This window comes from Giardia intestinalis, chromosome 4 (assembly GCF_000002435.2).
Source record: "Giardia intestinalis strain WB C6 chromosome 4, whole genome shotgun sequence".
NCBI classification, from domain to species: domain Eukaryota; phylum Fornicata; order Diplomonadida; family Hexamitidae; genus Giardia; species Giardia duodenalis.
The window spans coordinates 2,420,378-2,446,576 of NC_051859.1; the positions used below are offsets into that span (position 1 = coordinate 2,420,378).

Below are 26,199 nucleotides of genomic sequence, written 5' to 3' on the forward strand. Positions count from 1 at the left end.
CATTCACTACCTAAGTCACGCCTTCCCCCTACACACGAACCACCAGCAGAGGAAGCCCACGAGGCCCCCCACGACAGCGACCACAGCGACGGAGATCCCCGCGATGGCCCCCGTGGAGAGCCCGCTCCTGTTGGCGCCAGAGGACACACACTTACCATTGTCTAGACTGAAGCCACTGTTGCACTCCCCACACACACCGTCCATCACACAGCTCTTGCAGTTGGTGTCAGAGCATACTACACACCCACTGCCATCCTTGTTGGGCTTTTTATCACTGTCACAGGAGGTGCACACAGCGGGGGTCATACCACCATCAGACAGACCTGCTGGGGCTGTACATGCTGAACAGCCATCTATTCCCACATATGCCTTAGCAGCACTATCAGTGCCTGTTGATGTGCCTAGGGGGTTACTACATGCCAACACGGACTGCTGAGCATTGGTTGCCCCCGGAACCAGGAAGTATCTATTGTTGGCTGCTTCTGTACAGACACCCTCCTTACTTGATGTCTTGCACATGAGGCTACCTGGTTCTGTATTAACCTTGTAACAACCATTCATATACATAAAGTACCCTGTAGTACAAGACTCACAGACATGGTTGTTACAAGTATTACTTTGAGCCTCACTAGCACAGAGACCATCTATAGGATACTTACTGCTATCCCCACAATAGGAACAGTAATGATGCTCTACTCCATCATTGTCGATCACTATAGCATCGCAGGCCCCTGCTGTCCCACCACACGCAGTATCATCTTCACAGGCCTTTGTACATGTGACCCCAGTTGAAGGTTCTCCACTGGGTCTGTAGTTCACCTTGCATTTTGTGCACTTAAATGTGCCACTATTTGTGCACTCGGCACACCCCTCGATGCCACCTTTGGTTGTGTCACTACATGAGATGCACTCACCAGAGGAGCTATCCTTCAAGAAGTACCCTTGCTTACATGTCAGGCACTTACTCGGATCTTCCTTCTTGGAGCATGTCGCACAGCCTGGAGCGCACGGATCGCATGTAAAGCCCCCGCTTCTGTTCTCGATGTATCCCTCCAGGCATTCTGTGCAGGCTGGATTGGCACTCGCTGTCTTCGTGCAAGCCTTACAGCCAGCAATGCCTTTGTTCTTTTGTTCTGAATCCGACGCTGCGGGATCACTGCACAAACGACACACGTTGTCCTCGGTCATAAAGAGACCGTTATCAGCTCCTTGACACCCGGCGTAGTTCTTCGCCACGCAGGTCGAGGTTCCATCAAGGGTCGTCCTGGGGATCTTGGTTCCATCATCGCCACACTTACTGCACTTCGGCTTCTTGGTAGTCGAATCAACTTCACACTGGGTACAGCTGGGATCTATCGTACTACATTCCTTGCACGTTCTGGTAGCTTCGTCAGTATAGTGTGTGCCTGTGCATGAGCCAGCTACGACACAATCAGTCCCCTTCAGGTACTTCCCCGCTACGCAGAGGGTGCATGCATTCTGACCGGTTCCACTACACGTCTCGCAGTCGGTATGACATTTGACACATGCACCGTTACCATCTTTATAGTACCCTGCTTGACACTCTGTACACGTGGCAGCTCCTGGACTACCACTTGGTTCCGTGCACTTGAGGCAGTTAGCCACTCCTTTGTTCTCATTCGCTCCCGTGGCATCATGGCACAGGATGCACTCCCCACCAGGGGTCACCTTCTCTGCCCTGTTCTGGAATATGTACTGGTTATCTGTCTTACAAGCAGTGCACACTCCATCCTTGGCTGCTGTGCATATCATACTCCACTATCACCCTCTATCACACACTATCACACACTGTACAGCATTCACTACCTAAGTCACGCCTTCCCCCTACACACGAACCACCAGCAGAGGAAGCCCACGAGGCCCCCCACGACAGCGACCACGGCGACGGCAATGCCCGCGATGGCCCCCGTGCGGAGGCCGCTCCTATTACTGCCAGAGGACACACACTTATCACCCTCTATGCTGTATCCATCGCTGCACTCCCCACACACATCATCCATCACACAGCTCTTGCAGTGGTGTCAGAGCATACTACACACCCACTGCCATCCTTGTTGGGCTTTTATCACTGTCACAGGAGGTACACACAGCAGCAGCCATACCACCCTCAGTCAGAGCTGTTGGGGCTGTGCACTGTGAGCAGCCATCCACCCCCACGTATGCCTTAGCAGTACCTTGAGGGTCTACTAGTGTGCCTAGGGGGTTGCCACAGGCTAGTACAGACTGATCAGTAGCCTTTGCTTCTGGGACTACGAAGTACCTATCATTGGCATTGGGAGTAGTACAGACACCAGCTGTTGTTGCTTCGGAGCACATGAGGCTACCAGGCACCTCTGTTGCTTTATAACAGCCACCCATATAGAGGAAGTAGTTGTTGGTGCACCGCGTACATACACCATCGGCGCAGGTATTACCTGCAAGTGCATTGGTGCACTTCCCATTAATGGGGCCATAGCCGGCGCCAACACACTTTGAACAGTAAGAGAGCATGCTGCCGTCGTTGCCGACCACGATGGCGTCGCAGGCCCCTGCTGTCCCCCCGCATGCAGTCTCATCTTCACAGGTCTTTGTACACGTATAGTCATCCCCTGCATCTCCATTAAGCTGTTTCTTATAGTTAGGCTTACAGTCAGTACATTTGAATCCACCACTGTTAGAGCATGCACTGCACCCATCGCGGCCACCATTTGCTGTATCACTACATGAGATGCACTCACCAGAGGAGCTATCCTTCAAGAAGTACCCTTGCTTGCAGGTCGTGCATTGGTCTTTTGTATCCTTAGCACAGGTGGCACAGTTCTCACCACAGGCTGTGCATGTAGCGGTATTACCACTTGCACTATTGTAATATCCATCGAGGCACTTTGTACATGTAGTTTTAGAGGAGCAGGTATCACAACCTAGAATCCCACCATTTTTAGTATCACCACATGGAACACAAGCTTTTGGAGATTGTTCAAGGAAGTGCGTATTGCCACTTGTGCACTCTGCCTCCGCAACACACGTCGCTGACCCATCGGGGTTCACCTTAAGAAGCAGGTTTCCTCCACTATTACACCCAGTGCACACAGGCTTCTGAAGAGTGTCGCTGTATGCACACGTAGCACATTCATTGACACTTGTGTCCGTGCAGGCCTTGCATTGGCCTGTTTTTGGGTCTGCATACTTACCATTGTCACATTGATTAGCATCCACACACTTGTCAGCCTTCAGGAACTTCCCCTCAACGCAGGCGGTACACTGAGTCGGAGTATCAGCTGAGCAGGCAGAGCAGCCCTCTCCGCACTTCACACATGCACTGTCCTTCTTAACGAACCCATCTTGACAGGCAGTACATGTGACAGGTCCTGCACTCTGTGGTGCCTGACACTGTGCGCAGTTAGCCACCCCCGTATATCCATCTGCTCCCTTGATATCATGACAGAGGATGCACTCACTACCCTTCTCTGGTGTTGCAGCAGGGTTCTTGAACAGGCCGTTATCTGCCTTACAAGTAGTGCACACTCCTCCCTCAGCCTTTGTACATATCTCACTCCACTATCATACTATCACACACTATCACCCATTATCACCCTCTATCACACATTATCACCCATTATCATCACTCATAGCATTCACTACCTAAGTCACGCCTTCCCTCTACACACGAACCACCAGCAGAGGAAGCCGACGAGGCCCCCCACGACGGCGACCACAGCCACGGAGATCCCCGCGATGGCCCCCGCGGAGAGCCCGCTCCTGTTGGCGCCAGAGGACACGCACCTGCCACCCTCTAGTCTGTACCCATCACTGCACTGGCCGCACTTGTTCTCCTCGCTGCACCTGACGCACCCGTCGATACTGCAGGCGATGCACTGGGAGCCGTCCAGGCTGGGCCTCTGGTCTTTACTGGTACAGCCCTCGCACTTATCGCCTGCTCCACAGTGCGAACATCCACTAACGGTACATGCGAAGCACCCGCTCCCAGCCAGGTTGGGCTTGTTGTTGCCGCTACACGCTGTGCACGTGGCGGGGGCCATGCCAGGAGCCTCTAGCTGTGTCGGGGCTGTACATGCTGAGCAGCCATCTACTCCCACATATGCCTTAGCAGTATCACCAGTGCCTGTCAGTGTGCCTAGGGGGTTGCTACAAGCCAACACAGACTGATCAGTGTTGGATGCACCAGGCACTACGAAGTACCTATTGTTGGCTGCTTCTGTGCAGATCCCAGTATTACCTGCTGTCTTGCACATGAAGCTACCAGGAGCCTTCTGAGTGCTATAACAGCCACCCATGTATAGGAAGTAGTTGTTGGTGCACTGTGTACATACACCATTAGCACAAGTATTCCCAGCCTTTTGAGCCTCACTAGCACAGAGACCATCTATAGGAGCTTGTGAACTATCTCCACAATAGGAACAGTAGTGCTTTGTGGTGCCCTGATCATCTATTACGATGGCATCACAAGAGCCAGCTGTCCCCCCACAAGCCGTGGGGTCCTCGCAGGTCTTCTCTGTGCATGTATAGTTGTCTGAGGTTCCAGCGGGCTTCCTGTTAGGCTTGCACTTTGTGCACTTGAGAGGTCCTGTAGACTCCTTTGTGCACTCGGCACACCCATCGATGCCCCCCTGTGCATTATCACAAGCAACGCACTCACCAGTAGGACCATTGCCTTTCATGAAGAATCCAGGCTTGCATTTAGTGCACTTATCATTGCCAGCTTGAGTGCAGGTGGCACAGTTGGCACCACAGGCTTCACATGTAACCGTACCACCATTTCCACTATTGTAATATCCGTCGAGGCACTCCGAGCAGGTCGGCTTGGCTCCGTTCTTCTTACATGTTTTACACCCAGGCGTCCCTTTATTAGCTTCTAAACTTTCACTATCATCACTACACAATATGCACTTGGTGCTACCATCATTTAGAAAGTGGGATCCGTCAACGTTACTTGTTGCGCACCCATTTGCATCGACACAGGTTGTCGTGCCATCGATGGCCGTCTTCACCATCTTCTGACCACCGCAGTTAGTGCACTTCGGCTTCTTGGTAGTCGAATCAACCTCACACTGGGTACATGCTTGATCTATCGTGTTGCAAGGAAGGCACTTCCCCGACTCCGGGTCAGCATAAGTGTTTCCAGTGCATCCATTATTATTCACGCATGACTTGTCAGTCTTCAGGTACTTCCCCTCTGGACACGATGTGCAATGATTCGGACCACTTCCATCGCAGGTCAGACAGGACTGATCACACTTCTCACATGCATCACCCTTCTTAATGTATCCATCTTGGCAGACAGTGCATGTGGCCGGTCCGCTAGTGCCCGTGTGGGAGCATTCTGAGCATCCAGCGACTCCCATGACCCCGTTTCTATCTATAGTATCGGAGCACAAGATGCACTCACTACCCTTCTCTGATGGTGTAACTGGGTTCTTGAACAGGCCGTTAGCTGTATTACAAGCAGTGCACAGTCCTCCCTCAGCCTTTGTGCATATCTCACTGCCAGGGTGTGCATCCTTGTTGTAGCACCCGCCCATGAAGAGGAGTCTCATACTATCACTATCACCCCCACACCACATAGCACTATCACTATCACTGTACAGCATTCACTACCTAAGTCACGCCTTCCCCCTGCACAGGAACCACCAGCAGAGGAAGCCCACGAGGCCCCCCACGACAGCGACCACAGCCACGGAGATCCCCGCGATGGCCCCCGTGCTGAGGCCGCTCCTATTACTGCCAGAGGACACACAGGAGGCCCCAGCATCATCAGGGCTGTACCCATCGTTGCACACACAGACAGAGTTATCATCAGTGGAGTTGCTGGGACAGCCATCCACGCATGACTTCCTCCCAGGGCTCACCTTCCCACTACTACATGCCTCGCACATGTCATCCCTGTTGGGCTTCTTACCACTGTCACAGGAGTACAGACAGCGGGGCCATACCACCATCAGATGGAGCTGCTGGGGCTGTACACTGGGAGCAGCCCTCTACCCCGACGTATGCCTTAGTATCTACTAGTGTGCCTAATGGGTTGCCACAGGCCAGGACAGACTGATCAGTGTTGGATGCACCAGGGACTACGAAGTACTTATTATTCTCATTGGCAGCTGTACACTTACCATCGGCTGCTGTCTTGCACATGAGGCTTCCTGGTTCTGTATCATACTTATAACACCCACCCATGTACAAGAAGTAGTTGTTAGTGCATTGTGTACATACACCTTGATCACATTGATTATTTGCTTTAGCACTATTACACTTCCCATCTATAGGATACGTATTAGCTTCTCCACAGTATGAGCAATAATGATGCTCTACACCCTTATCATCAATCACTATTGCATCGCAGGCACCAGAGGTACCACCACAAGCCGTGGGGTCTTCACATGTCTTCACACATGTATAGTCATCCCCCGCATCTCCATTGGATTGCTTCCTGTAGTTAGGCTTACATTCAGTGCACTTGAACCCATTATTGTTAGAACATAGACTACAGCCTTCACGGCCACCATCTGTTGTACTGTCACAAGCAACGCACTCACCAGTAGAGCCGGGTTGTTTCATGAAGAATCCAGGCTTGCATTTAGTGCACTTATCATTGCCAGCTTGAGTGCAGGTGGCACAGTTGGCACCACAGGCTTCACATGTAACCGTACCACCATTTCCACTATTGTAATATCCGTCGAGGCACTCCGAGCAGGTCGGCTTGGCTCCGTTCTTCTTACATGTTTTACACCCAGGCGTCCCTTTATTAGCTTCTAAACTTTCACTATCATCACTACACAATATGCACTTGGTGCTACCATCATTTAGAAAGTGGGATCCGTCAACGTTACTTGTTGCGCACCCATTTGCATCGACACAGGTTGTCGTGCCATCGATGGCCGTCTTCACCATCTTCTGACCACCGCAGTTAGTGCACTTCGGCTTCTTGGTAGTCGAATCAACCTCACACTGGGTACATGCTTGATCTATCGTGTTGCAAGGAAGGCACTTCCCCGACTCCGGGTCAGCATAAGTGTTTCCAGTGCATCCATTATTATTCACGCATGACTTGTCAGTCTTCAGGTACTTCCCCTCTGGACACGATGTGCAATGATTCGGACCACTTCCATCGCAGGTCAGACAGGACGGATCACACTTCTCACATGCATCACCCTTCTTAATGTATCCATCTTGGCAGACAGTGCATGTGGCCGGTCCGCTAGTGCCCGTGTGGGAGCATTCTGAGCATCCAGCGACTCCCATGACCCCGTTTCTATCTATAGTATCGGAGCACAAGATGCACTCGCTACCCTTCTCTGATGGTGTAACTGGGTTCTTGAACAGGCCGTTAGCTGTATTACAAGCAGTGCACAGTCCTCCCTCAGCCTTTGTACATATCTCACTCCACTATCATACTATCACACGCTATCACCCATTATCACCCTCTATCACACATTATCACCCATTATCATCACTCATAGCATTCACTACCTAAGTCACGCCTTCCCTCTACACACGAACCACCAGCAGAGGAAGCCCACGAGGCCCCCCACGACAGCGACCACAGCCACGGAGATCCCCGCGATGGCCCCCGTGCTGAGGCCGCTCCTATTACTGCCAGAGGACACACAGGAGGCCCCAGCATCATCAGGGCTGTACCCATCGTTGCACACACAGACAGAGTTATCATCAGTGGAGTTGCTGGGACAGCCATCCACGCATGACTTCCTCCCAGGGCTCACCTTCCCACTACTACATGCCTCGCACATGTCATCCCTGTTGGGCTTCTTACTACTGTCACAGGAGTACAGACAGCGGGGGCCATACCACCATCAGACAGAGCTGCTGGGGCTGTACACTGGGAGCAGCCCTCTACCCCGACGTATGCCTTAGTATCTACTAGTGTGCCTAATGGGTTGCCACAGGCCAGGACAGACTGATCAGTGTTGGATGCACCAGGGACTACGAAGTACTTATTATTCTCATTGGCAGCTGTACACTTACCATCGGCTGCTGTCTTGCACATGAGGCTTCCTGGTTCTGTATCATACTTATAACACCCACCCATGTACAAGAAGTAGTTGTTAGTGCATTGTGTACATACACCTTGATCACATTGATTATTTGCTTTAGCACTATTACACTTCCCATCTATAGGATACGTATTAGCTTCTCCACAGTATGAGCAATAATGATGCTCTACACCCTTATCATCAATCACTATTGCATCGCAGGCACCAGAGGTACCACCACAAGCCGTGGGGTCTTCACATGTCTTCACACATGTATAGTCATCCCCCGCATCTCCATTGGATTGCTTCCTGTAGTTAGGCTTACATTCAGTGCACTTGAACCCATTATTGTTAGAACATAGACTACAGCCTTCACGGCCACCATCTGTTGTACTGTCACAAGCAACGCACTCACCAGTAGAGCCGGGTTGTTTCATGAAGAATCCAGGCTTGCATTTAGTGCACTTATCATTGCCAGCTTGAGTGCAGGTGGCACAGTTGGCACCACAGGCTTCACATGTAACCGTACCACCATTTCCACTATTGTAATATCCGTCGAGGCACTCCGAGCAGGTCGGCTTGGCTCCGTTCTTCTTACATGTTTTACACCCAGGCGTCCCTTTATTAGCTTCTAAACTTTCACTATCATCACTACACAATATGCACTTGGTGCTACCATCATTTAGAAAGTGGGATCCGTCAACGTTACTTGTTGCGCACCCATTTGCATCGACACAGGTTGTCGTGCCATCGATGGCCGTCTTCACCATCTTCTGACCACCGCAGTTAGTGCACTTCGGCTTCTTGGTAGTCGAATCAACCTCACACTGGGTACATGCTTGATCTATCGTGTTGCAAGGAAGGCACTTCCCCGACTCCGGGTCAGCATAAGTGTTTCCAGTGCATCCATTATTATTCACGCATGACTTGTCAGTCTTCAGGTACTTCCCCTCTGGACACGATGTACACTGATTCGGACCACTTCCATCGCAGGTCAGACAAGACTGATCACACTGCATACATACCAGAGAGTCCTTGTAGTATCCATCTTGGCAGGTATCACACGTGGCAGCCCCTGGACTATTAGCTGGTGCCGTGCACTTGAGGCAATTAGCCACTCCCTTGTTCTCATTCGCTCCCGTGGCATCATGGCACAGTATGCACTCCCCACCAGGGGTCACTGTCGTAGCCTTGTTCTGGAATATGTACTGGTTATCTACCTTACAAGCAGTGCACACTCCATCACTGGCTGCTGTGCATATCACACTCCACTATCACACATTATCACACTATCACCTTCTATCACACATTGTACAGCATTCACTACCTAAGTCACGCCTTCCCCCTGCACACGAACCACCAGCAGAGGAAGCCCACGAGGCCCCCCACGACAGCGATGACAGCCACGGAGATCCCTGCTATGGCACCAGTACTGAGGCCGCTTCTGTTGCCCCCGCTGGGCTTGGTGGACACGCACGCCTCACCCTCCAGCCTGTAGTCGTCCCCACACTGGCCGCACTTGTTCTCCTCGCTGCACCTGACGCACCCGTCGATACTGCAGGCGATGCACTGGGAGCCGTCCAGGCTGGGCCTCTGGTCTTTACTGGTACAGCCCTCGCACTTATCGCCTGCTCCACAGTGCGAACATCCACTAACGGTACATGCGAAGCACCCGCTCCCAGCCAGGTTGGGCTTGTTGTTGCCGCTACACGCTGTGCACGTGGCGGGGGCCATGCCAGGAGCCTCTAGCTGTGTCGGGGCTGTACATGCTGAGCAGCCATCTACTCCCACATATGCCTTAGCAGTATCACCAGTGCCTGTCAGTGTGCCTAGGGGGTTACTACAAGCCAACACAGACTGATCAGTGTTGGATGCACCAGGCACTACGAAGTACCTATTGTTGGCTGCTTCTGTGCAGATCCCAGTATTACCTGCTGTCTTGCACATGAAGCTACCAGGAGCCTTCTGAGTGCTATAACAGCCACCCATATATAAGAAATATCCTGTAGTACAAGACTCACAGACATGGTTGTTACAAGTATTACTTTGAGCCTCACTAGCACAGAGACCATCTATAGGATACTTACTGCTATCCCCACAGTATGAACAGTAGTGCTTTGTGGTGCCCTGATCATCTATTATCATGGCATCGCAAGCTCCAGAGGTACCACCACAAGCTGTAGGATCCTCACAAGTCTTGGTACATGTGACAGAGCCAGGACTGCTATCGCTCTGCTTGCGATAGTTGGGCTTACAATCGGTGCACTTGAAAGTATTGCCATCATTCGAGCAGACACTGCATCCATCGATGCCACCTTTGGCTGTGTCACTACAAGGGACGCACTCCTTTGTTACACCCTCGGTTTTTAGGAAGTATCCCGGCATGCATTCAGTACATTTGTTAATGTCAGTTTCAGCAGTACACTTTGCACAGGTATCAGCGCATTTCTTCGTACAAGTATTAGTCTCAAGAAAACGACCCGATAGGCATTCAGAGCACGTTGTTTTGGTACCTGCCTCCTTGGTGCATTTGTTGCAATCGGCAACACCCTTGTTTGTATTCTCATTATTTCCACTAATATCACCACATAGATAACAGGCTGAGTCATCGTCTGCCTTGAAGTGATTCTCATCCACACATCCAGAGCTCATATCAACACAGGTTGTCGTTCCATCCAGCTCTGTCTTTACCTTCTTATTACCGCAGTCACTGCATACCGGCTTCTGTAGCTTTGCATCGTACGTGCAAGCAGTGCACTCTGGTATGCCCCCCTGCTCTGCTGCACCGTTACAGGCTGTGCACTTGCCGGTGCTTGGGTCGGGGTACTGGTTATTATCGCAGGTTTTTGAGCACGACCCGTCTGACTTCAGATAGAAGCCCGCTTTACAAGATGAACACTGATTCTGACCGGCCCCGGTACATGTGGCACAGTTGTCATTACATTTGGTACATGCCTGAGAGTCCATGTAGTATCCATCTCTGCAGGTACTACACGTGGCAGGTCCTGTACTACTGTCTGACTTGGTACACTGTGCGCAGTTAGCCACCCCCGTATATCCATCTGCTCCATTGATATCGGAGCACAGTATGCACTCACTACCCTTCTCTGGTGTTGCAGCAGGGTTCTTGAACAGGCCGTTAGCTGTCTTACACTCAGTGCACACTCCTCCCTCAGCCTTTGTACATATCTCACTCCACTATCATACTATCACACACTATCACCCATTATCACCCTCTATCACACATTATCACCCATTATCATCACTCATAGCATTCACTACCTAAGTCACGCCTTCCCTCTACACACGAACCACCAGCAGAGGAAGCCCACGAGGCCCCCCACGACAGCGACCACAGCCACGGAGATCCCCGCGATGGCCCCCGCGGAGAGCCCGCTCCTGTTGGCGCCAGAGGACACACACTTACCATTGTCTAGACTGAAGCCACTGTTGCACTCCCCACACACACCGTCCACCACACAGCTCTTGCAGTTGGTGTCAGAGCATACTACACACCCACTGCCATCCTTGTTGGGCTTTTTATCACTGTCACAGGAGGTGCACACAGCGGGGGTCATACCACCATCAGACAGACCTGCTGGGGCTGTACATGCTGAACAGCCATCTATTCCCACATATGCCTTAGCAGCACTATCAGTGCCTGTTGATGTGCCTAGGGGGTTACTACATGCCAACACGGACTGCTGAGCATTGGTTGCCCCCGGAACCAGGAAGTATCTATTGTTGGCTGCTTCTGTACAGACACCCTCCTTACTTGATGTCTTGCACATGAGGCTACCTGGTTCTGTATTAACCTTGTAACAACCATTCATATACATAAAGTACCCTGTAGTACAAGACTCACAGACATGGTTGTTACAAGTATTACTTTGAGCCTCACTAGCACAGAGACCATCTATAGGATACTTACTGCTATCCCCACAATAGGAACAGTAATGATGCTCTACTCCATCATTGTCGATCACTATAGCATCGCAGGCCCCTGCTGTCCCACCACACGCAGTATCATCTTCACAGGCCTTTGTACATGTGACCCCAGTTGAAGGTTCTCCACTGGGTCTGTAGTTCACCTTGCATTTTGTGCACTTAAATGTGCCACTATTTGTGCACTCGGCACACCCCTCGATGCCACCTTTGGTTGTGTCACTACATGAGATGCACTCACCAGAGGAGCTATCCTTCAAGAAGTACCCTTGCTTACATGTCAGGCACTTACTCGGATCTTCCTTCTTGGAGCATGTCGCACAGCCTGGAGCGCACGGATCGCATGTAAAGCCCCCGCTTCTGTTCTCGATGTATCCCTCCAGGCATTCTGTGCAGGCTGGATTGGCACTCGCTGTCTTCGTGCAAGCCTTACAGCCAGCAATGCCTTTGTTCTTTTGTTCTGAATCCGACGCTGCGGGATCACTGCACAAACGACACACGTTGTCCTCGGTCATAAAGAGACCGTTATCAGCTCCTTGACACCCGGCGTAGTTCTTCGCCACGCAGGTCGAGGTTCCATCAAGGGTCGTCCTGGGGATCTTGGTTCCATCATCGCCACACTTACTGCACTTCGGCTTCTTGGTAGTCGAATCAACTTCACACTGGGTACAGCTGGGATCTATCGTACTACATTCCTTGCACGTTCTGGTAGCTTCGTCAGTATAGTGTGTGCCTGTGCATGAGCCAGCTACGACACAATCAGTCCCCTTCAGGTACTTCCCCGCTACGCAGAGGGTGCATGCATTCTGACCGGTTCCACTACACGTCTCGCAGTCGGTATGACATTTGACACATGCACCGTTACCATCTTTATAGTACCCTGCTTGACACTCTGTACACGTGGCAGCTCCTGGACTACCACTTGGTTCCGTGCACTTGAGGCAGTTAGCCACTCCTTTGTTCTCATTCGCTCCCGTGGCATCATGGCACAGGATGCACTCCCCACCAGGGGTCACCTTCTCTGCCCTGTTCTGGAATATGTACTGACTATCTGTATTACAAGCAGTGCACAGTCCATTACTGGCCTTTGTACATATCACACTCCACTATCACACTATCACCCTCTATTACCCATTATCACACATTGTATAGCATTCACTACCTAAGTCACGCCTTCCCCCTGCACACGAACCACCAGCAGAGGAAGCCCACGAGGCCCCCCACGACAGCGACCACAGCCACGGAGATCCCCGCGATGGCCCCCGCGGAGAGCCCGCTCCTGTTGGCGCCAGAGGACACACACTTACCATTGTCTAGACTGAAGCCACTGTTGCACTCCCCACATATATTATCCATCACACAGCTCTTACAACCACCCACAGAGCACAGGACACACCCACTGCCGTCCCTGTTGGGCTTCCTATCACTGTCACAGGAGGTACAGACAGCGGGGGTCATACCAGCTGTTGTTAGAGCTGTCGGGGCTGTGCACTGGGAGCAGCCATCTACCCCCACATATGCCTTAGCAGTATTACCAGTGCCTGTCAGTGTGCCAAGGGGGTTACTACAAGCCAACACAGACTGATCAGTGTTGGATGCACCAGGCACTACGAAGTACCTATTGTTGGCTGCTTCTGTGCAGATCCCAGTATTACCTGCTGTCTTGCACATGAAGCTACCAGGAGCCTTCTGAGTGCTATAACAGCCACCCATATATAAGAAATATCCTGTAGTACAAGACTCACAGACATGGTTGTTACAAGTATTACTTTGAGCCTCACTAGCACAGAGACCATCTATAGGATACTTACTGCTATCCCCACAGTATGAACAATAGTGCTTTGTGGTGCCCTGATCATCTATTATCATGGCATCACAGGCGCCAGAGGTACCACCGCAAGCCGTTGTATCCTCGCAGGTCTTTGTACATGTGACCCCAGTTGAAGGGGTACCGTTTTGCTTGTAGTTGGGCTTACAGGAGTTGCAGGTCAACGAGCCAGAGAAGGTGCACGTTGCACATCCATCGATGCCCCCCTGTGCATTATCACAAGCAACGCACTCACCAGTAGGACCACTGCCTTTCATGAAGAATCCAGGCTTGCATTTAGTACACTGATTATTGCCAGTTTGAGTGCAGGTGGCACAATTATCACCACAGGCTGCGCATGTAACCGTACCACTACCACTACTGTAGTATCCAGCTAAGCACTCTGAGCAGGTTGGATTGGCACTTGCTGTCTTCGTGCAAGCCTTACAGCCAGCAATGCCTTTGTTCTTTGGGTCTGATCCGCTGGTATCGCTGCACAAGACACACGCAGCATCACCATCTGCCTTGAAGTGATCAGCATCCTCGCAGCCAGAGCTTATATCGACGCATGTCGTGGTGCCATCGATGGCCGTCTTCACCTTCTTATTGTTATTACAGGCGGTGCACTGGGGCTTACTGACAGTCGCATTGTACTTACAGGTAGTACATGCTTGATCTATCGTACTGCATTCCTTGCACGTTCCAGACTCTGGGTCTGGATAAACGGTGCTCGTGCATTGATCACTAGTTACGCAAGTCTTATCACCCTTCAAGTACTTCCCCTCTGGACACGATGTGCACTGGGCCGCCGATGTCTCACAGGTCAGACAAGTACCATCACACTTGCTACATGCCTGAAAGTCCTTGTAGTACCCTGCTTGACAGGCAGTACACGTGGCTGCCCCCTTATTACTATCTGACTTGGTGCATGTGGCGCAGTTAGCCACCCCCGTATACCCATCTGCTCCCGTGGCATCATGACAGAGTATGCACTCCCTTCCCTTCTCTGGTGCTGTAGCAGGGTTCTGGAATACGTACTTGTTATCTGTCTTACAAGCAGTGCACAGTCCATTACTGGCTGCTGTGCATATCACCCACTATCACACATTGTACAGCATTCACTACCCAAGTCACGCCTTCCCCCTGCACACGAACCACCAGCAGAGGAAGCCCACGAGGCCCCCCACGACAGCGACCACAGCGACGGAGATCCCCGCGATGGCCCCCGTGGAGAGCCCGCTCCTGTTGGTACTCATAGACACACAGGAGGTCCCACTGCTGTCTAGACTGAAGCCACTGTTGCACTCCCCACACACATCATCCACCACACAGCTCTTGCAATCACCCACAGAGCACAGCACACACCCGGTGCCATCCTTGTTGGGCTTCTTATCACTGTCACAGGAGGTGCATGTAGCGGCAGTCATACCACCATCAGACAGAGCTGTTGGGGCCGTGCATGCTGAGCAGTTGAGTACCCCAACGTATGCCTTAGCATTGTCTTGAGTACCTATTAGTGTGCCTAATGGGTTACCACATGCTAGTACAGACTGCTGAGCATTGGTTGCCTCTGGGACTACGAAGTATCTATTGTTGGCCGCTTCTGTGCATATCCCAGTATTACCTGCTGTCTTGCACATGAAGCTACCAGGAGCCTTCTGAGTGCTATAACAGCCACCCATGTATAGGAAGTAGTTGTTGGTGCACTGTGTACATACACCATTAGCACAAGTATTCCCAGCCTTTTGAGCCTCACTAGCACAGAGACCATCTATAGGAGCTTGTGAACTATCTCCACAATAGGAACAGTAGTGCTTTGTGGTGCCCTGATCATCTATTACGATGGCATCACAAGAGCCAGCTGTCCCCCCACAAGCCGTGGGGTCCTCGCAGGTCTTCTCTGTGCATGTATAGTTGTCTGAGGTTCCAGCGGGCTTCCTGTTAGGCTTGCACTTTGTGCACTTGAGAGGTCCTGTAGACTCCTTTGTGCACTCGGCACACCCATCGATGCCCCCCTGTGCATTATCACAAGCAACGCACTCACCAGTAGGACCATTGCCTTTCATGAAGAACCCAGGCTTGCATGTATCACACTTATCATTGCCAGTTTGAGTGCAGGTGGCACAGTTAGCACCTGGACAAGCGGTGCATGTAACCGTACCACTACCACTACTGTAGTATCCATCGAGGCACTCCGAGCAGGTCGGCGGTGTCGCCGAGTCCTTGGTACACTTCTTACACCCGGCAATGCCCTGGTAATTTGGATCGGCTCCAGCTGAAACGGTACTGCATAAAACACATGTTTTGTCCTCCTTCATAAATAGGGCCTCGTCAGCGCCTTTACATCCAGCGTAGTCTTTTGTCACGCACGTCGAGGTCCCATCAAGGGCCGTCCTGGGGATCTTACTGTTATCACAAGCTGTGCACTTCGGCTTCTTGGTAGTCGAATCAACCTCACACTGGGTACATGCTTGATCTATCGTGTTGCAAGGAAGGCACTTCCCCGACTCCGGGTCAGCATAAGTGTTTCCAGTGCATCCATTATTATTCACGCATGACTTGTCAGTCTTCAGGTACTTCCCCTCTGGACACGATGTACACTGATTCGGACCACTTCCATCGCAGGTCAGACAAGACTGATCACACTGCATACATACCAGAGAGTCCTTGTAGTATCCATCTTGGCAGGTATCACACGTGGCAGCCCCTGGACTATTAGCTGGTGCCGTGCACTTGAGGCAATTAGCCACTCCCTTGTTCTCATTCGCTCCCGTGGCATCATGGCACAGGATGCACTCATTACCAGGGGTCACTGTCGTAGCCTTGTTCTGGAATATGTACTGGTTATCTACCTTACAAGCAGTGCACACTCCATCACTGGCTGCTGTGCATATCACACTCCACTATCACACATTATCACACTATCACCTTCTATCACACATTGTACAGCATTCACTACCTAAGTCACGCCTTCCCCCTGCACACGAACCACCAGCAGAGGAAGCCCACGAGGCCCCCCACGACAGCGATGACAGCCACGGAGATCCCTGCTATGGCACCAGTACTGAGGCCGCTTCTGTTGCCCCCGCTGGGCTTGGTGGACACGCACGCCTCACCCTCCAGCCTGTAGTCGTCCCCACACTGGCCGCACTTGTTCTCCTCGCTGCACCTGACGCACCCGTCGATACTGCAGGCGATGCACTGGGAGCCGTCCAGGCTGGGCCTCTGGTCTTTACTGGTACAGCCCTCGCACTTATCGCCTGCTCCACAGTGCGAACATCCACTAACGGTACATGCGAAGCACCCGCTCCCAGCCAGGTTGGGCTTGTTGTTGCCGCTACACGCTGTGCACGTGGCGGGGGCCATGCCAGGAGCCTCTAGCTGTGTCGGGGCTGTACATGCTGAGCAGCCATCTACTCCCACATATGCCTTAGCAGTATCACCAGTGCCTGTCAGTGTGCCTAGGGGGTTGCTACAAGCCAACACGGACTGATCAGTGTTGGATGCCCCTGGGACCAGGAAGTACTTATTACTTGCTGCCTCTGTGCATATCCCATTACTACTTGATGCCTTGCACATGAAGCTACCTGGTTCTTGACCAACCTTATAACAGCCTCCCATATATAAGAAGTACCCTTGAGCACACTGTGTACATGTATGACTGTCACAGGTATTAGTTCCTTTCTTATTATTATCACTAGTACATATACCATCAATAGGGAACTTATTAGCCTCTCCACAGTAAGAACAATAGTGCTTTGTGGTGCCCTGATCATCTATTATCATGGCATCACAGGCGCCAGAGGTACCACCGCAAGCCGTTGTATCCTCGCAGGTCTTTGTACATGTGACCCCAGTTGAAGGGGTACCGTTTTGCTTGTAGTTGGGCTTACAGGAGTTGCAGGTCAACGAGCCAGAGAAGGTGCACGTTGCACATCCATCGATGCCCCCCTGTGCATTATCACAAGCAACGCACTCACCAGTAGGACCATTGCCTTTCATGAAGAACCCAGGCTTGCATGTATCACACTTATCATTGCCAGTTTGAGTGCAGGTGGCACAGTTAGCACCTGGACAAGCGGTGCATGTAACCGTACCACTACCACTACTGTAGTATCCATCGAGGCACTCCGAGCAGGTCGGCGGTGTCGCCGAGTCCTTGGTACACTTCTTACACCCGGCAATGCCCTGGTAATTTGGATCGGCTCCAGCTGAAACGGTACTGCATAAAACACATGTTTTGTCCTCCTTCATAAATAGGGCCTCGTCAGCGCCTTTACATCCAGCGTAGTCTTTTGTCACGCACGTCGAGGTCCCATCAAGGGCCGTCCTGGGGATCTTACTGTTATCACAAGCTGTGCACTTCGGCTTCTTGGTAGTCGAATCAACCTCACACTGGGTACATGCTTGATCTATCGTGTTGCAAGGAAGGCACTTCCCCGACTCCGGGTCAGCATAAGTGTTTCCAGTGCATCCATTATTATTCACGCATGACTTGTCAGTCTTCAGGTACTTCCCCTCTGGACACGATGTGCAATGATTCGGACCACTTCCATCGCAGGTCAGACAGGACGGATCACACTTCTCACATGCATCACCCTTCTTAATGTATCCATCTTGGCAGACAGTGCATGTGGCCGGTCCGCTAGTGCCCGTGTGGGAGCATTCTGAGCATCCAGCGACTCCCATGACCCCGTTTCTATCTATAGTATCGGAGCACAAGATGCACTCACTACCCTTCTCTGATGGTGTAACTGGGTTCTTGAACAGGCCGTTAGCTGTATTACAAGCAGTGCACAGTCCTCCCTCAGCCTTTGTGCATATCTCACTGCCAGGGTGTGCATCCTTGTTGTAGCACCCGCCCATGAAGAGGAGTCTCATACTATCACTATCACCCCCACACCACATAGCACTATCACTATCACTGTACAGCATTCACTACCTAAGTCACGCCTTCCCCCTGCACAGGAACCACCAGCAGAGGAAGCCCACGAGGCCCCCCACGACAGCGACCACGGCGACGGCAATGCCCGCGATGGCGCCCGTGGAGAGCCCGCTCCTGTTGGTGCTCGTAGACACACAGGAGGTCCCACTGCTGTCAGGGCTGTATCCACTGTTGCACACACAGACAGAGTTATCATCAGTGGAGTTGCTGGGGCAGCCATCCACGCATGACTTCCTCCCAGGGCTCACCTTCTTACCACTACTACACACCTCGCACATGTCATCCCTGTTGCAGTGGGAGCATCCACTAATGGCACATGAGAAGCACCCACTGCCGTCCCTGTTGGGCTTCCTATCACTGTCACAGGAGGTACACACAGCAGCAGCCATACCACCCTCAGTCAGAGCTGTTGGGGCTGTGCACTGTGAGCAGCCATCCACCCCCACGTATGCCTTAGCAGTATCACCAGTGCCTGTCAGTGTGCCTAGGGGGTTGCTACAAGCCAACACGGACTGATCAGTGTTGGATGCCCCTGGGACCAGGAAGTACTTATTACTTGCTGCCTCTGTGCATATCCCATTACTACTTGATGCCTTGCACATGAAGCTACCTGGTTCTTGACCAACCTTATAACAGCCTCCCATATATAAGAAGTACCCTTGAGCACACTGTGTACATGTATGACTGTTACAAGTATTACCTTTCTTATCAGTAGCACAGATGCCATCAATTGGTACCTTAGTACTCTCCCCACAGTATGAGCAATAGTGAAGCTCCTTTCCATCAGCACCGATCACTATGGCATCACAAGAGCCAGCTGTCCCCCCGCATGCAGTCTCATCTTCACAGGTCTTTGTACACGTATAGTCATCCCCTGCATCTCCATTAAGCTGTTTCTTATAGTTAGGCTTACAGTCAGTACATTTGAATCCACCACTGTTAGAGCATGCACTGCACCCATCGCGGCCACCATTTGCTGTATCACTACATGAGATGCACTCACCAGAGGAGCTATCCTTCAAGAAGTACCCTTGCTTGCAGGTCGTGCATTGGTCTTTTGTATCCTTAGCACAGGTGGCACAGTTCTCACCACAGGCTGTGCATGTAGCGGTATTACCACTTGCACTATTGTAATATCCATCGAGGCACTTTGTACATGTAGTTTTAGAGGAGCAGGTATCACAACCTAGAATCCCACCATTTTTAGTATCACCACATGGAACACAAGCTTTTGGAGATTGTTCAAGGAAGTGCGTATTGCCACTTGTGCACTCTGCCTCCGCAACACACGTCGCTGACCCATCGGGGTTCACCTTAAGAAGCAGGTTTCCTCCACTATTACACCCAGTGCACACAGGCTTCTGAAGAGTGTCGCTGTATGCACACGTAGCACATTCATTGACACTTGTGTCCGTGCAGGCCTTGCATTGGCCTGTTTTTGGGTCTGCATACTTACCATTGTCACATTGATTAGCATCCACACACTTGTCAGCCTTCAGGAACTTCCCCTCAACGCAGGCGGTACACTGAGTCGGAGTATCAGCTGAGCAGGCAGAGCAGCCCTCTCCGCACTTCACACATGCACTGTCCTTCTTAACGAACCCATCTTGACAGGCAGTACATGTGACAGGTCCTGCACTCTGTGGTGCCTGACACTGTGCGCAGTTAGCCACCCCCGTATATCCATCTGCTCCCTTGATATCATGACAGAGGATGCACTCACTACCCTTCTCTGGTGTTGCAGCAGGGTTCTTGAACAGGCCGTTATCTGCCTTACAAGTAGTGCACACTCCTCCCTCAGCCTTTGTACATATCTCACTCCACTATCATACTATCACACACTATCACCCATTATCACCCTCTATCACACATTATCACCCATTATCATCACTCATAGCATTCACTACCTAAGTCACGCCTTCCCTCTACACACGAACCACCAGCAGAGGAAGCCCACGAGGCCCCCCACGACAGCGACCACAGCCACGGAGATCCCCGCGATGGCCCCCGCGGAGAGCCCGCTCCTGTTGGCGCCAGAGGACACACACTTACCATTGTCTAGACTGAAGCCACTGTTGCACTCCCCACACACACCGTCCACCACACAGCTCTTGCAGTTGGTGTCAGAGCATACTACACACCCACTGCCATCCTTGTTGGGCTTTTTATCACTGTCACAGGAGGTGCACACAGCGGGGGTCATACCACCATCAGACAGACCTGCTGGGGCTGTACATGCTGAACAGCCATCTATTCCCACATATGCCTTAGCAGCACTATCAGTGCCTGTTGATGTGCCTAGGGGGTTACTACATGCCAACACGGACTGCTGAGCATTGGTTGCCCCCGGAACCAGGAAGTATCTATTGTTGGCTGCTTCTGTACAGACACCCTCCTTACTTGATGTCTTGCACATGAGGCTACCTGGTTCTGTATTAACCTTGTAACAACCATTCATATACATAAAGTACCCTGTAGTACAAGACTCACAGACATGGTTGTTACAAGTATTACTTTGAGCCTCACTAGCACAGAGACCATCTATAGGATACTTACTGCTATCCCCACAATAGGAACAGTAATGATGCTCTACTCCATCATTGTCGATCACTATAGCATCGCAGGCCCCTGCTGTCCCACCACACGCAGTATCATCTTCACAGGCCTTTGTACATGTGACCCCAGTTGAAGGTTCTCCACTGGGTCTGTAGTTCACCTTGCATTTTGTGCACTTAAATGTGCCACTATTTGTGCACTCGGCACACCCCTCGATGCCACCTTTGGTTGTGTCACTACATGAGATGCACTCACCAGAGGAGCTATCCTTCAAGAAGTACCCTTGCTTACATGTCAGGCACTTACTCGGATCTTCCTTCTTGGAGCATGTCGCACAGCCTGGAGCGCACGGATCGCATGTAAAGCCCCCGCTTCTGTTCTCGATGTATCCCTCCAGGCATTCTGTGCAGGCTGGATTGGCACTCGCTGTCTTCGTGCAAGCCTTACAGCCAGCAATGCCTTTGTTCTTTTGTTCTGAATCCGACGCTGCGGGATCACTGCACAAACGACACACGTTGTCCTCGGTCATAAAGAGACCGTTATCAGCTCCTTGACACCCGGCGTAGTTCTTCGCCACGCAGGTCGAGGTTCCATCAAGGGTCGTCCTGGGGATCTTGGTTCCATCATCGCCACACTTACTGCACTTCGGCTTCTTGGTAGTCGAATCAACTTCACACTGGGTACAGCTGGGATCTATCGTACTACATTCCTTGCACGTTCTGGTAGCTTCGTCAGTATAGTGTGTGCCTGTGCATGAGCCAGCTACGACACAATCAGTCCCCTTCAGGTACTTCCCCGCTACGCAGAGGGTGCATGCATTCTGACCGGTTCCACTACACGTCTCGCAGTCGGTATGACATTTGACACATGCACCGTTACCATCTTTATAGTACCCTGCTTGACACTCTGTACACGTGGCAGCTCCTGGACTACCACTTGGTTCCGTGCACTTGAGGCAGTTAGCCACTCCTTTGTTCTCATTCGCTCCCGTGGCATCATGGCACAGGATGCACTCCCCACCAGGGGTCACCTTCTCTGCCCTGTTCTGGAATATGTACTGACTATCTGTATTACAAGCAGTGCACAGTCCATTACTGGCCTTTGTACATATCACACTCCACTATCACACTATCACCCTCTATTACCCATTATCACACATTGTATAGCATTCACTACCTAAGTCACGCCTTCCCCCTGCACACGAACCACCAGCAGAGGAAGCCCACGAGGCCCCCCACGACAGCGACCACAGCCACGGAGATCCCCGCGATGGCCCCCGCGGAGAGCCCGCTCCTGTTGGCGCCAGAGGACACACACTTACCATTGTCTAGACTGAAGCCACTGTTGCACTCCCCACATATATTATCCATCACACAGCTCTTACAACCACCCACAGAGCACAGGACACACCCACTGCCGTCCCTGTTGGGCTTCTTACTACTGTCACAGGAGGTACAGACAGCGGGGGCCATACCACCATCAGACAGAGCTGCTGGGGCTGTACACTGGGAGCAGCCCTCTACTCCCACATATGCCTTAGCAGTATCACCAGTGCCTGTCAGTGTGCCTAGGGGGTTGCTACAAGCCAACACAGACTGATCAGTGTTGGATGCACCAGGCACTACGAAGTACCTATTGTTGGCTGCTTCTGTGCAGATCCCAGTATTACCTGCTGTCTTGCACATGAAGCTACCAGGAGCCTTCTGAGTGCTATAACAGCCACCCATGTATAGGAAGTAGTTGTTGGTGCACTGTGTACATACACCATTAGCACAAGTATTCCCAGCCTTTTGAGCCTCACTAGCACAGAGACCATCTATAGGAGCTTGTGAACTATCTCCACAATAGGAACAGTAGTGCTTTGTGGTGCCCTGATCATCTATTACGATGGCATCACAAGAGCCAGCTGTCCCCCCACAAGCCGTGGGGTCCTCGCAGGTCTTCTCTGTGCATGTATAGTTGTCTGAGGTTCCAGCGGGCTTCCTGTTAGGCTTGCACTTTGTGCACTTGAGAGGTCCTGTAGACTCCTTTGTGCACTCGGCACACCCATCGATGCCCCCCTGTGCATTATCACAAGCAACGCACTCACCAGTAGGACCATTGCCTTTCATGAAGAATCCAGGCTTGCATTTAGTGCACTTATCATTGCCAGCTTGAGTGCAGGTGGCACAGTTGGCACCACAGGCTTCACATGTAACCGTACCACCATTTCCACTATTGTAATATCCGTCGAGGCACTCCGAGCAGGTCGGCTTGGCTCCGTTCTTCTTACATGTTTTACACCCAGGCGTCCCTTTATTAGCTTCTAAACTTTCACTATCATCACTACACAATATGCACTTGGTGCTACCATCATTTAGAAAGTGGGATCCGTCAACGTTACTTGTTGCGCACCCATTTGCATCGACACAGGTTGTCGTGCCATCGATGGCCGTCTTCACCATCTTCTGACCACCGCAGTTAGTGCACTTCGGCTTCTTGGTAGTCGAATCAACCTCACACTGGGTACATGCTTGATCTATCGTGTTGCAAGGAAGGCACTTCCCCGACTCCGGGTCAGCATAAGTGTTTCCAGTGCATCCATTATTATTCACGCATGACTTGTCACCCTTCAAGTACTTCCCCTCTGGACACGATGTGCACTGGGCCGCCGATGTCTCACAGGTCAGACAAGTACCATCACACTTGCTACATGCCTGAAAGTCCTTGTAGTACCCTGCTTGACAGGCAGTACACGTGGCTGCCCCCTTATTACTGTCTGACTTGGTACACTGTGCGCAGTTAGCCACCCCCGTATATCCATCTGCTCCATTGATATCGGAGCACAGTATGCACTCACTACCCTTCTCTGGTGTTGCAGCAGGGTTCTTGAACAGGCCGTTAGCTGTCTTACACTCAGTGCACAGTCCTCCCTCAGCCTTTGTGCATATCTCGCTGCCGGGCCCGTCGGTTGTCTTGTAGCACCCGCCCATGAAGAGGAAGTACCCGTCGCCGCACTTCTCGCAGGTTGCTGTCATCTTGTCAAGGGCAGCCCCGCCCGCTTTGGTGCACCCGGCTGCCGCGGCCTGGGGGGAGCCGAAGGGTCGGCAGAAGCCGTCGACCGGGACGCCCCCGGTCTTGCACTCGGTGCAGATCTCGGCTGACCCGACCGTCTCGCACTTGCCGGTCTGGCAGGTCGCGGCGTGGTCTCCGTCTGGCTGGCAGGCCGCCATGAGCGCGCTCGCTACGAACAGGGGTATCAGTTGGAACATTAGAGGGTCCCCTGCTGTGGCCTCTACCCCGTCTGTGGCTACCCAGCACGGCACACGGGGGGAGCGCTGTTCCACCCCTGCCTTGGAGGCCCCTGTCTCGACTCGGCCCACAGCACCAGAGCGTGGTGGTCTTCCACTCTTGGGCCCCGCACAGCCCGTCTCTGTGCCCAAGCGACTCACCCCAGGCACTCACACGACGGAGACCCCCGCGGCAGTGCTCCGGCAGGCGGGCTGCGCTGATGTCCGGCCCGGCGCAGAGCCCAGAAGGCTCAGAGGTCATGGCTCCTTGATGACTGCCATGTCGTTCTCCTCGCTCGGTTGACATGCACCCTGCTAGAAGGCTCCCACTTACTCGAGCTCATGCCCCCCTGTGGTGACTCTGCTCGACCATCAGCGAGGGTCCCGGTCCTCCTCCCAATAGGCCGGCCTCAGGTCCCCCGTGATCTGCCAGACCGGGCAGAGTGATCGCGGCGCCCGTCAGAGCCTGAGCCGACAGGCCCGCAGTGAAGTGCGCCTGGATCCACGGAGATCGTTCACTCCCCCAGTGGGCCGCAGCTTCCCCTGCCCTGCTGACAGTCCTCCAGCGAGGGCATGTCGTTGTGGGGCAGTCTTCTCGTCCTGCCGTGCACACAGGGCCCGACTGGTGACTTTCGGACAGTCCCGATGGTATGCCTGAAGCCCCGCCACGGCAGAGGGGGCAGCACACGGGGCGGCCCCTACGCTGCTACAGATTGCAATGGCAGCAGAGACCCCCTGCCCGAGAGGCCCGTGCATTGGCTGTGGCGGCCATCCACTCCATGCGGGCCCGGTGCGGCGCTCCTGGAGAGCCCTTGCCTCTGGTGGTGCTGACAGGGCTCCCGAGGGACCAAGGCGTCAGACGAGGGACGGGCCGAGCAGGACTCCCAGCCCACATGCAGATGTCCCTGCCGTGTGCCCGGTCCTGTAGAGACCCGAGCCGCTGGAGGTGTCCCTCGGCATCCGGCCCCCTGCTGTGCCAGTCGGTGCAGGGGAGCAGCGTACAGGGCCCTCATGGGCAGTCTCCTCTCACAGACAGGGCACCAGGGGTCTCAGCAACCGACCGGCCGATGCAAGGGACAGGCTCTCCTGCCACGACGGCGCTCTGCTGCTAGGAGGGTCTGGCGGACAAGCTATCAGCACACGCACTCTCCTGGGCCGCCTCGGGGCACTCCAGCGTGGCCAGCGGCTTGCGGATCAGTCTGGTGTCCCGGAGCGTGTGAGGAAGATGAGGGGTTTACTCTGGGCTGCCGTCTTGTCGAGGGCAGTCCCGTGCATGAAGCTCTGAACTCATGTGATGCCGGTCCAGAGGCACCTCTGACGAGAGCATTAACAAGAGAAGCGTTGAGTAGTCAATGGTCCATCCTGTAAGCAAGCTGCTAGGTGCGAAGGCATTGAATCTGTGTGCGGTCGCATGGCCACACATCACGACCCACAACGTCATAGCGCACCGCATAGCTGGCACACCCCAAGGGTGTATGGAGACAGTAGACCAGTAGTTTAATGGATCAAGGCAGAGACTGTGCCACAAAGCGTGGAAAGACGGGTTCCACAGAAGCTGGTAAGCTACGATCACCAGTCTTCTATAATAGTGAGTGATGTCAACAATCTCTTCCCGAAGGAGCTTACAGATCTATCTCTAATCAGCTAACTGGGGGATAAAGAAAAACAACT

At 52.6% G+C, this 26,199-nt stretch overlaps 1 protein-coding gene and 12 pseudogenes across 4 annotated transcripts, besides 3 other annotated features; all 13 read right to left on the minus strand.

Moving 5' to 3' along the window:
* Positions 1 to 15: 15 nt before the first annotated feature.
* GL50803_0050244 lies at positions 16 to 1,773 on the minus strand (annotated as a pseudogene). The gene has a single exon.
* Positions 16 to 1,773: a sequence feature (pVSP).
* Positions 1,774 to 1,832: 59 nt separating this feature from the next.
* On the minus strand, positions 1,833 to 3,558 carry GL50803_0050245 (pVSP; annotated as a pseudogene; the record flags this gene model as incomplete).
* An 89-nt stretch (positions 3,559 to 3,647) lies between these two features.
* GL50803_0050247 lies at positions 3,648 to 5,609 on the minus strand (annotated as a pseudogene). The gene has a single exon.
* Positions 3,648 to 5,609: a sequence feature (pVSP).
* A 12-nt stretch (positions 5,610 to 5,621) lies between these two features.
* On the minus strand, positions 5,622 to 7,401 carry GL50803_0050248 (pVSP; annotated as a pseudogene; the record flags this gene model as incomplete).
* Positions 7,402 to 7,490: 89 nt separating this feature from the next.
* GL50803_0050250 (pVSP) lies at positions 7,491 to 9,277 on the minus strand (annotated as a pseudogene; the record flags this gene model as incomplete).
* A 61-nt stretch (positions 9,278 to 9,338) lies between these two features.
* GL50803_0050252 (pVSP) lies at positions 9,339 to 11,204 on the minus strand (annotated as a pseudogene; the record flags this gene model as incomplete).
* An 89-nt stretch (positions 11,205 to 11,293) lies between these two features.
* Positions 11,294 to 13,057, minus strand: GL50803_0050253 (pVSP; annotated as a pseudogene; the record flags this gene model as incomplete).
* Positions 13,058 to 13,118: 61 nt separating this feature from the next.
* On the minus strand, positions 13,119 to 14,855 carry GL50803_0050254 (pVSP; annotated as a pseudogene; the record flags this gene model as incomplete).
* A 33-nt stretch (positions 14,856 to 14,888) lies between these two features.
* GL50803_0050255 (pVSP) lies at positions 14,889 to 16,661 on the minus strand (annotated as a pseudogene; the record flags this gene model as incomplete).
* Positions 16,662 to 16,722: 61 nt separating this feature from the next.
* Positions 16,723 to 18,693, minus strand: GL50803_0050256 (annotated as a pseudogene). The gene has a single exon.
* Positions 16,723 to 18,693: a sequence feature (pVSP).
* Positions 18,694 to 18,705: 12 nt separating this feature from the next.
* Positions 18,706 to 20,526, minus strand: GL50803_0050257 (pVSP; annotated as a pseudogene; the record flags this gene model as incomplete).
* Positions 20,527 to 20,615: 89 nt separating this feature from the next.
* Positions 20,616 to 22,379, minus strand: GL50803_0050258 (pVSP; annotated as a pseudogene; the record flags this gene model as incomplete).
* Positions 22,380 to 22,440: 61 nt separating this feature from the next.
* GL50803_0050259 (VSP) lies at positions 22,441 to 24,510 on the minus strand (the record flags this gene model as incomplete). The annotated part of the gene is made up of 1 exon (XM_038046142.1): positions 22,441 to 24,510. One exon carries the CDS (start codon positions 24,508 to 24,510, stop codon positions 22,441 to 22,443), a length of 2,070 nt encoding a protein of 689 aa, XP_037902103.1.
* Positions 24,511 to 26,199: the final 1,689 nt, after the last annotated feature.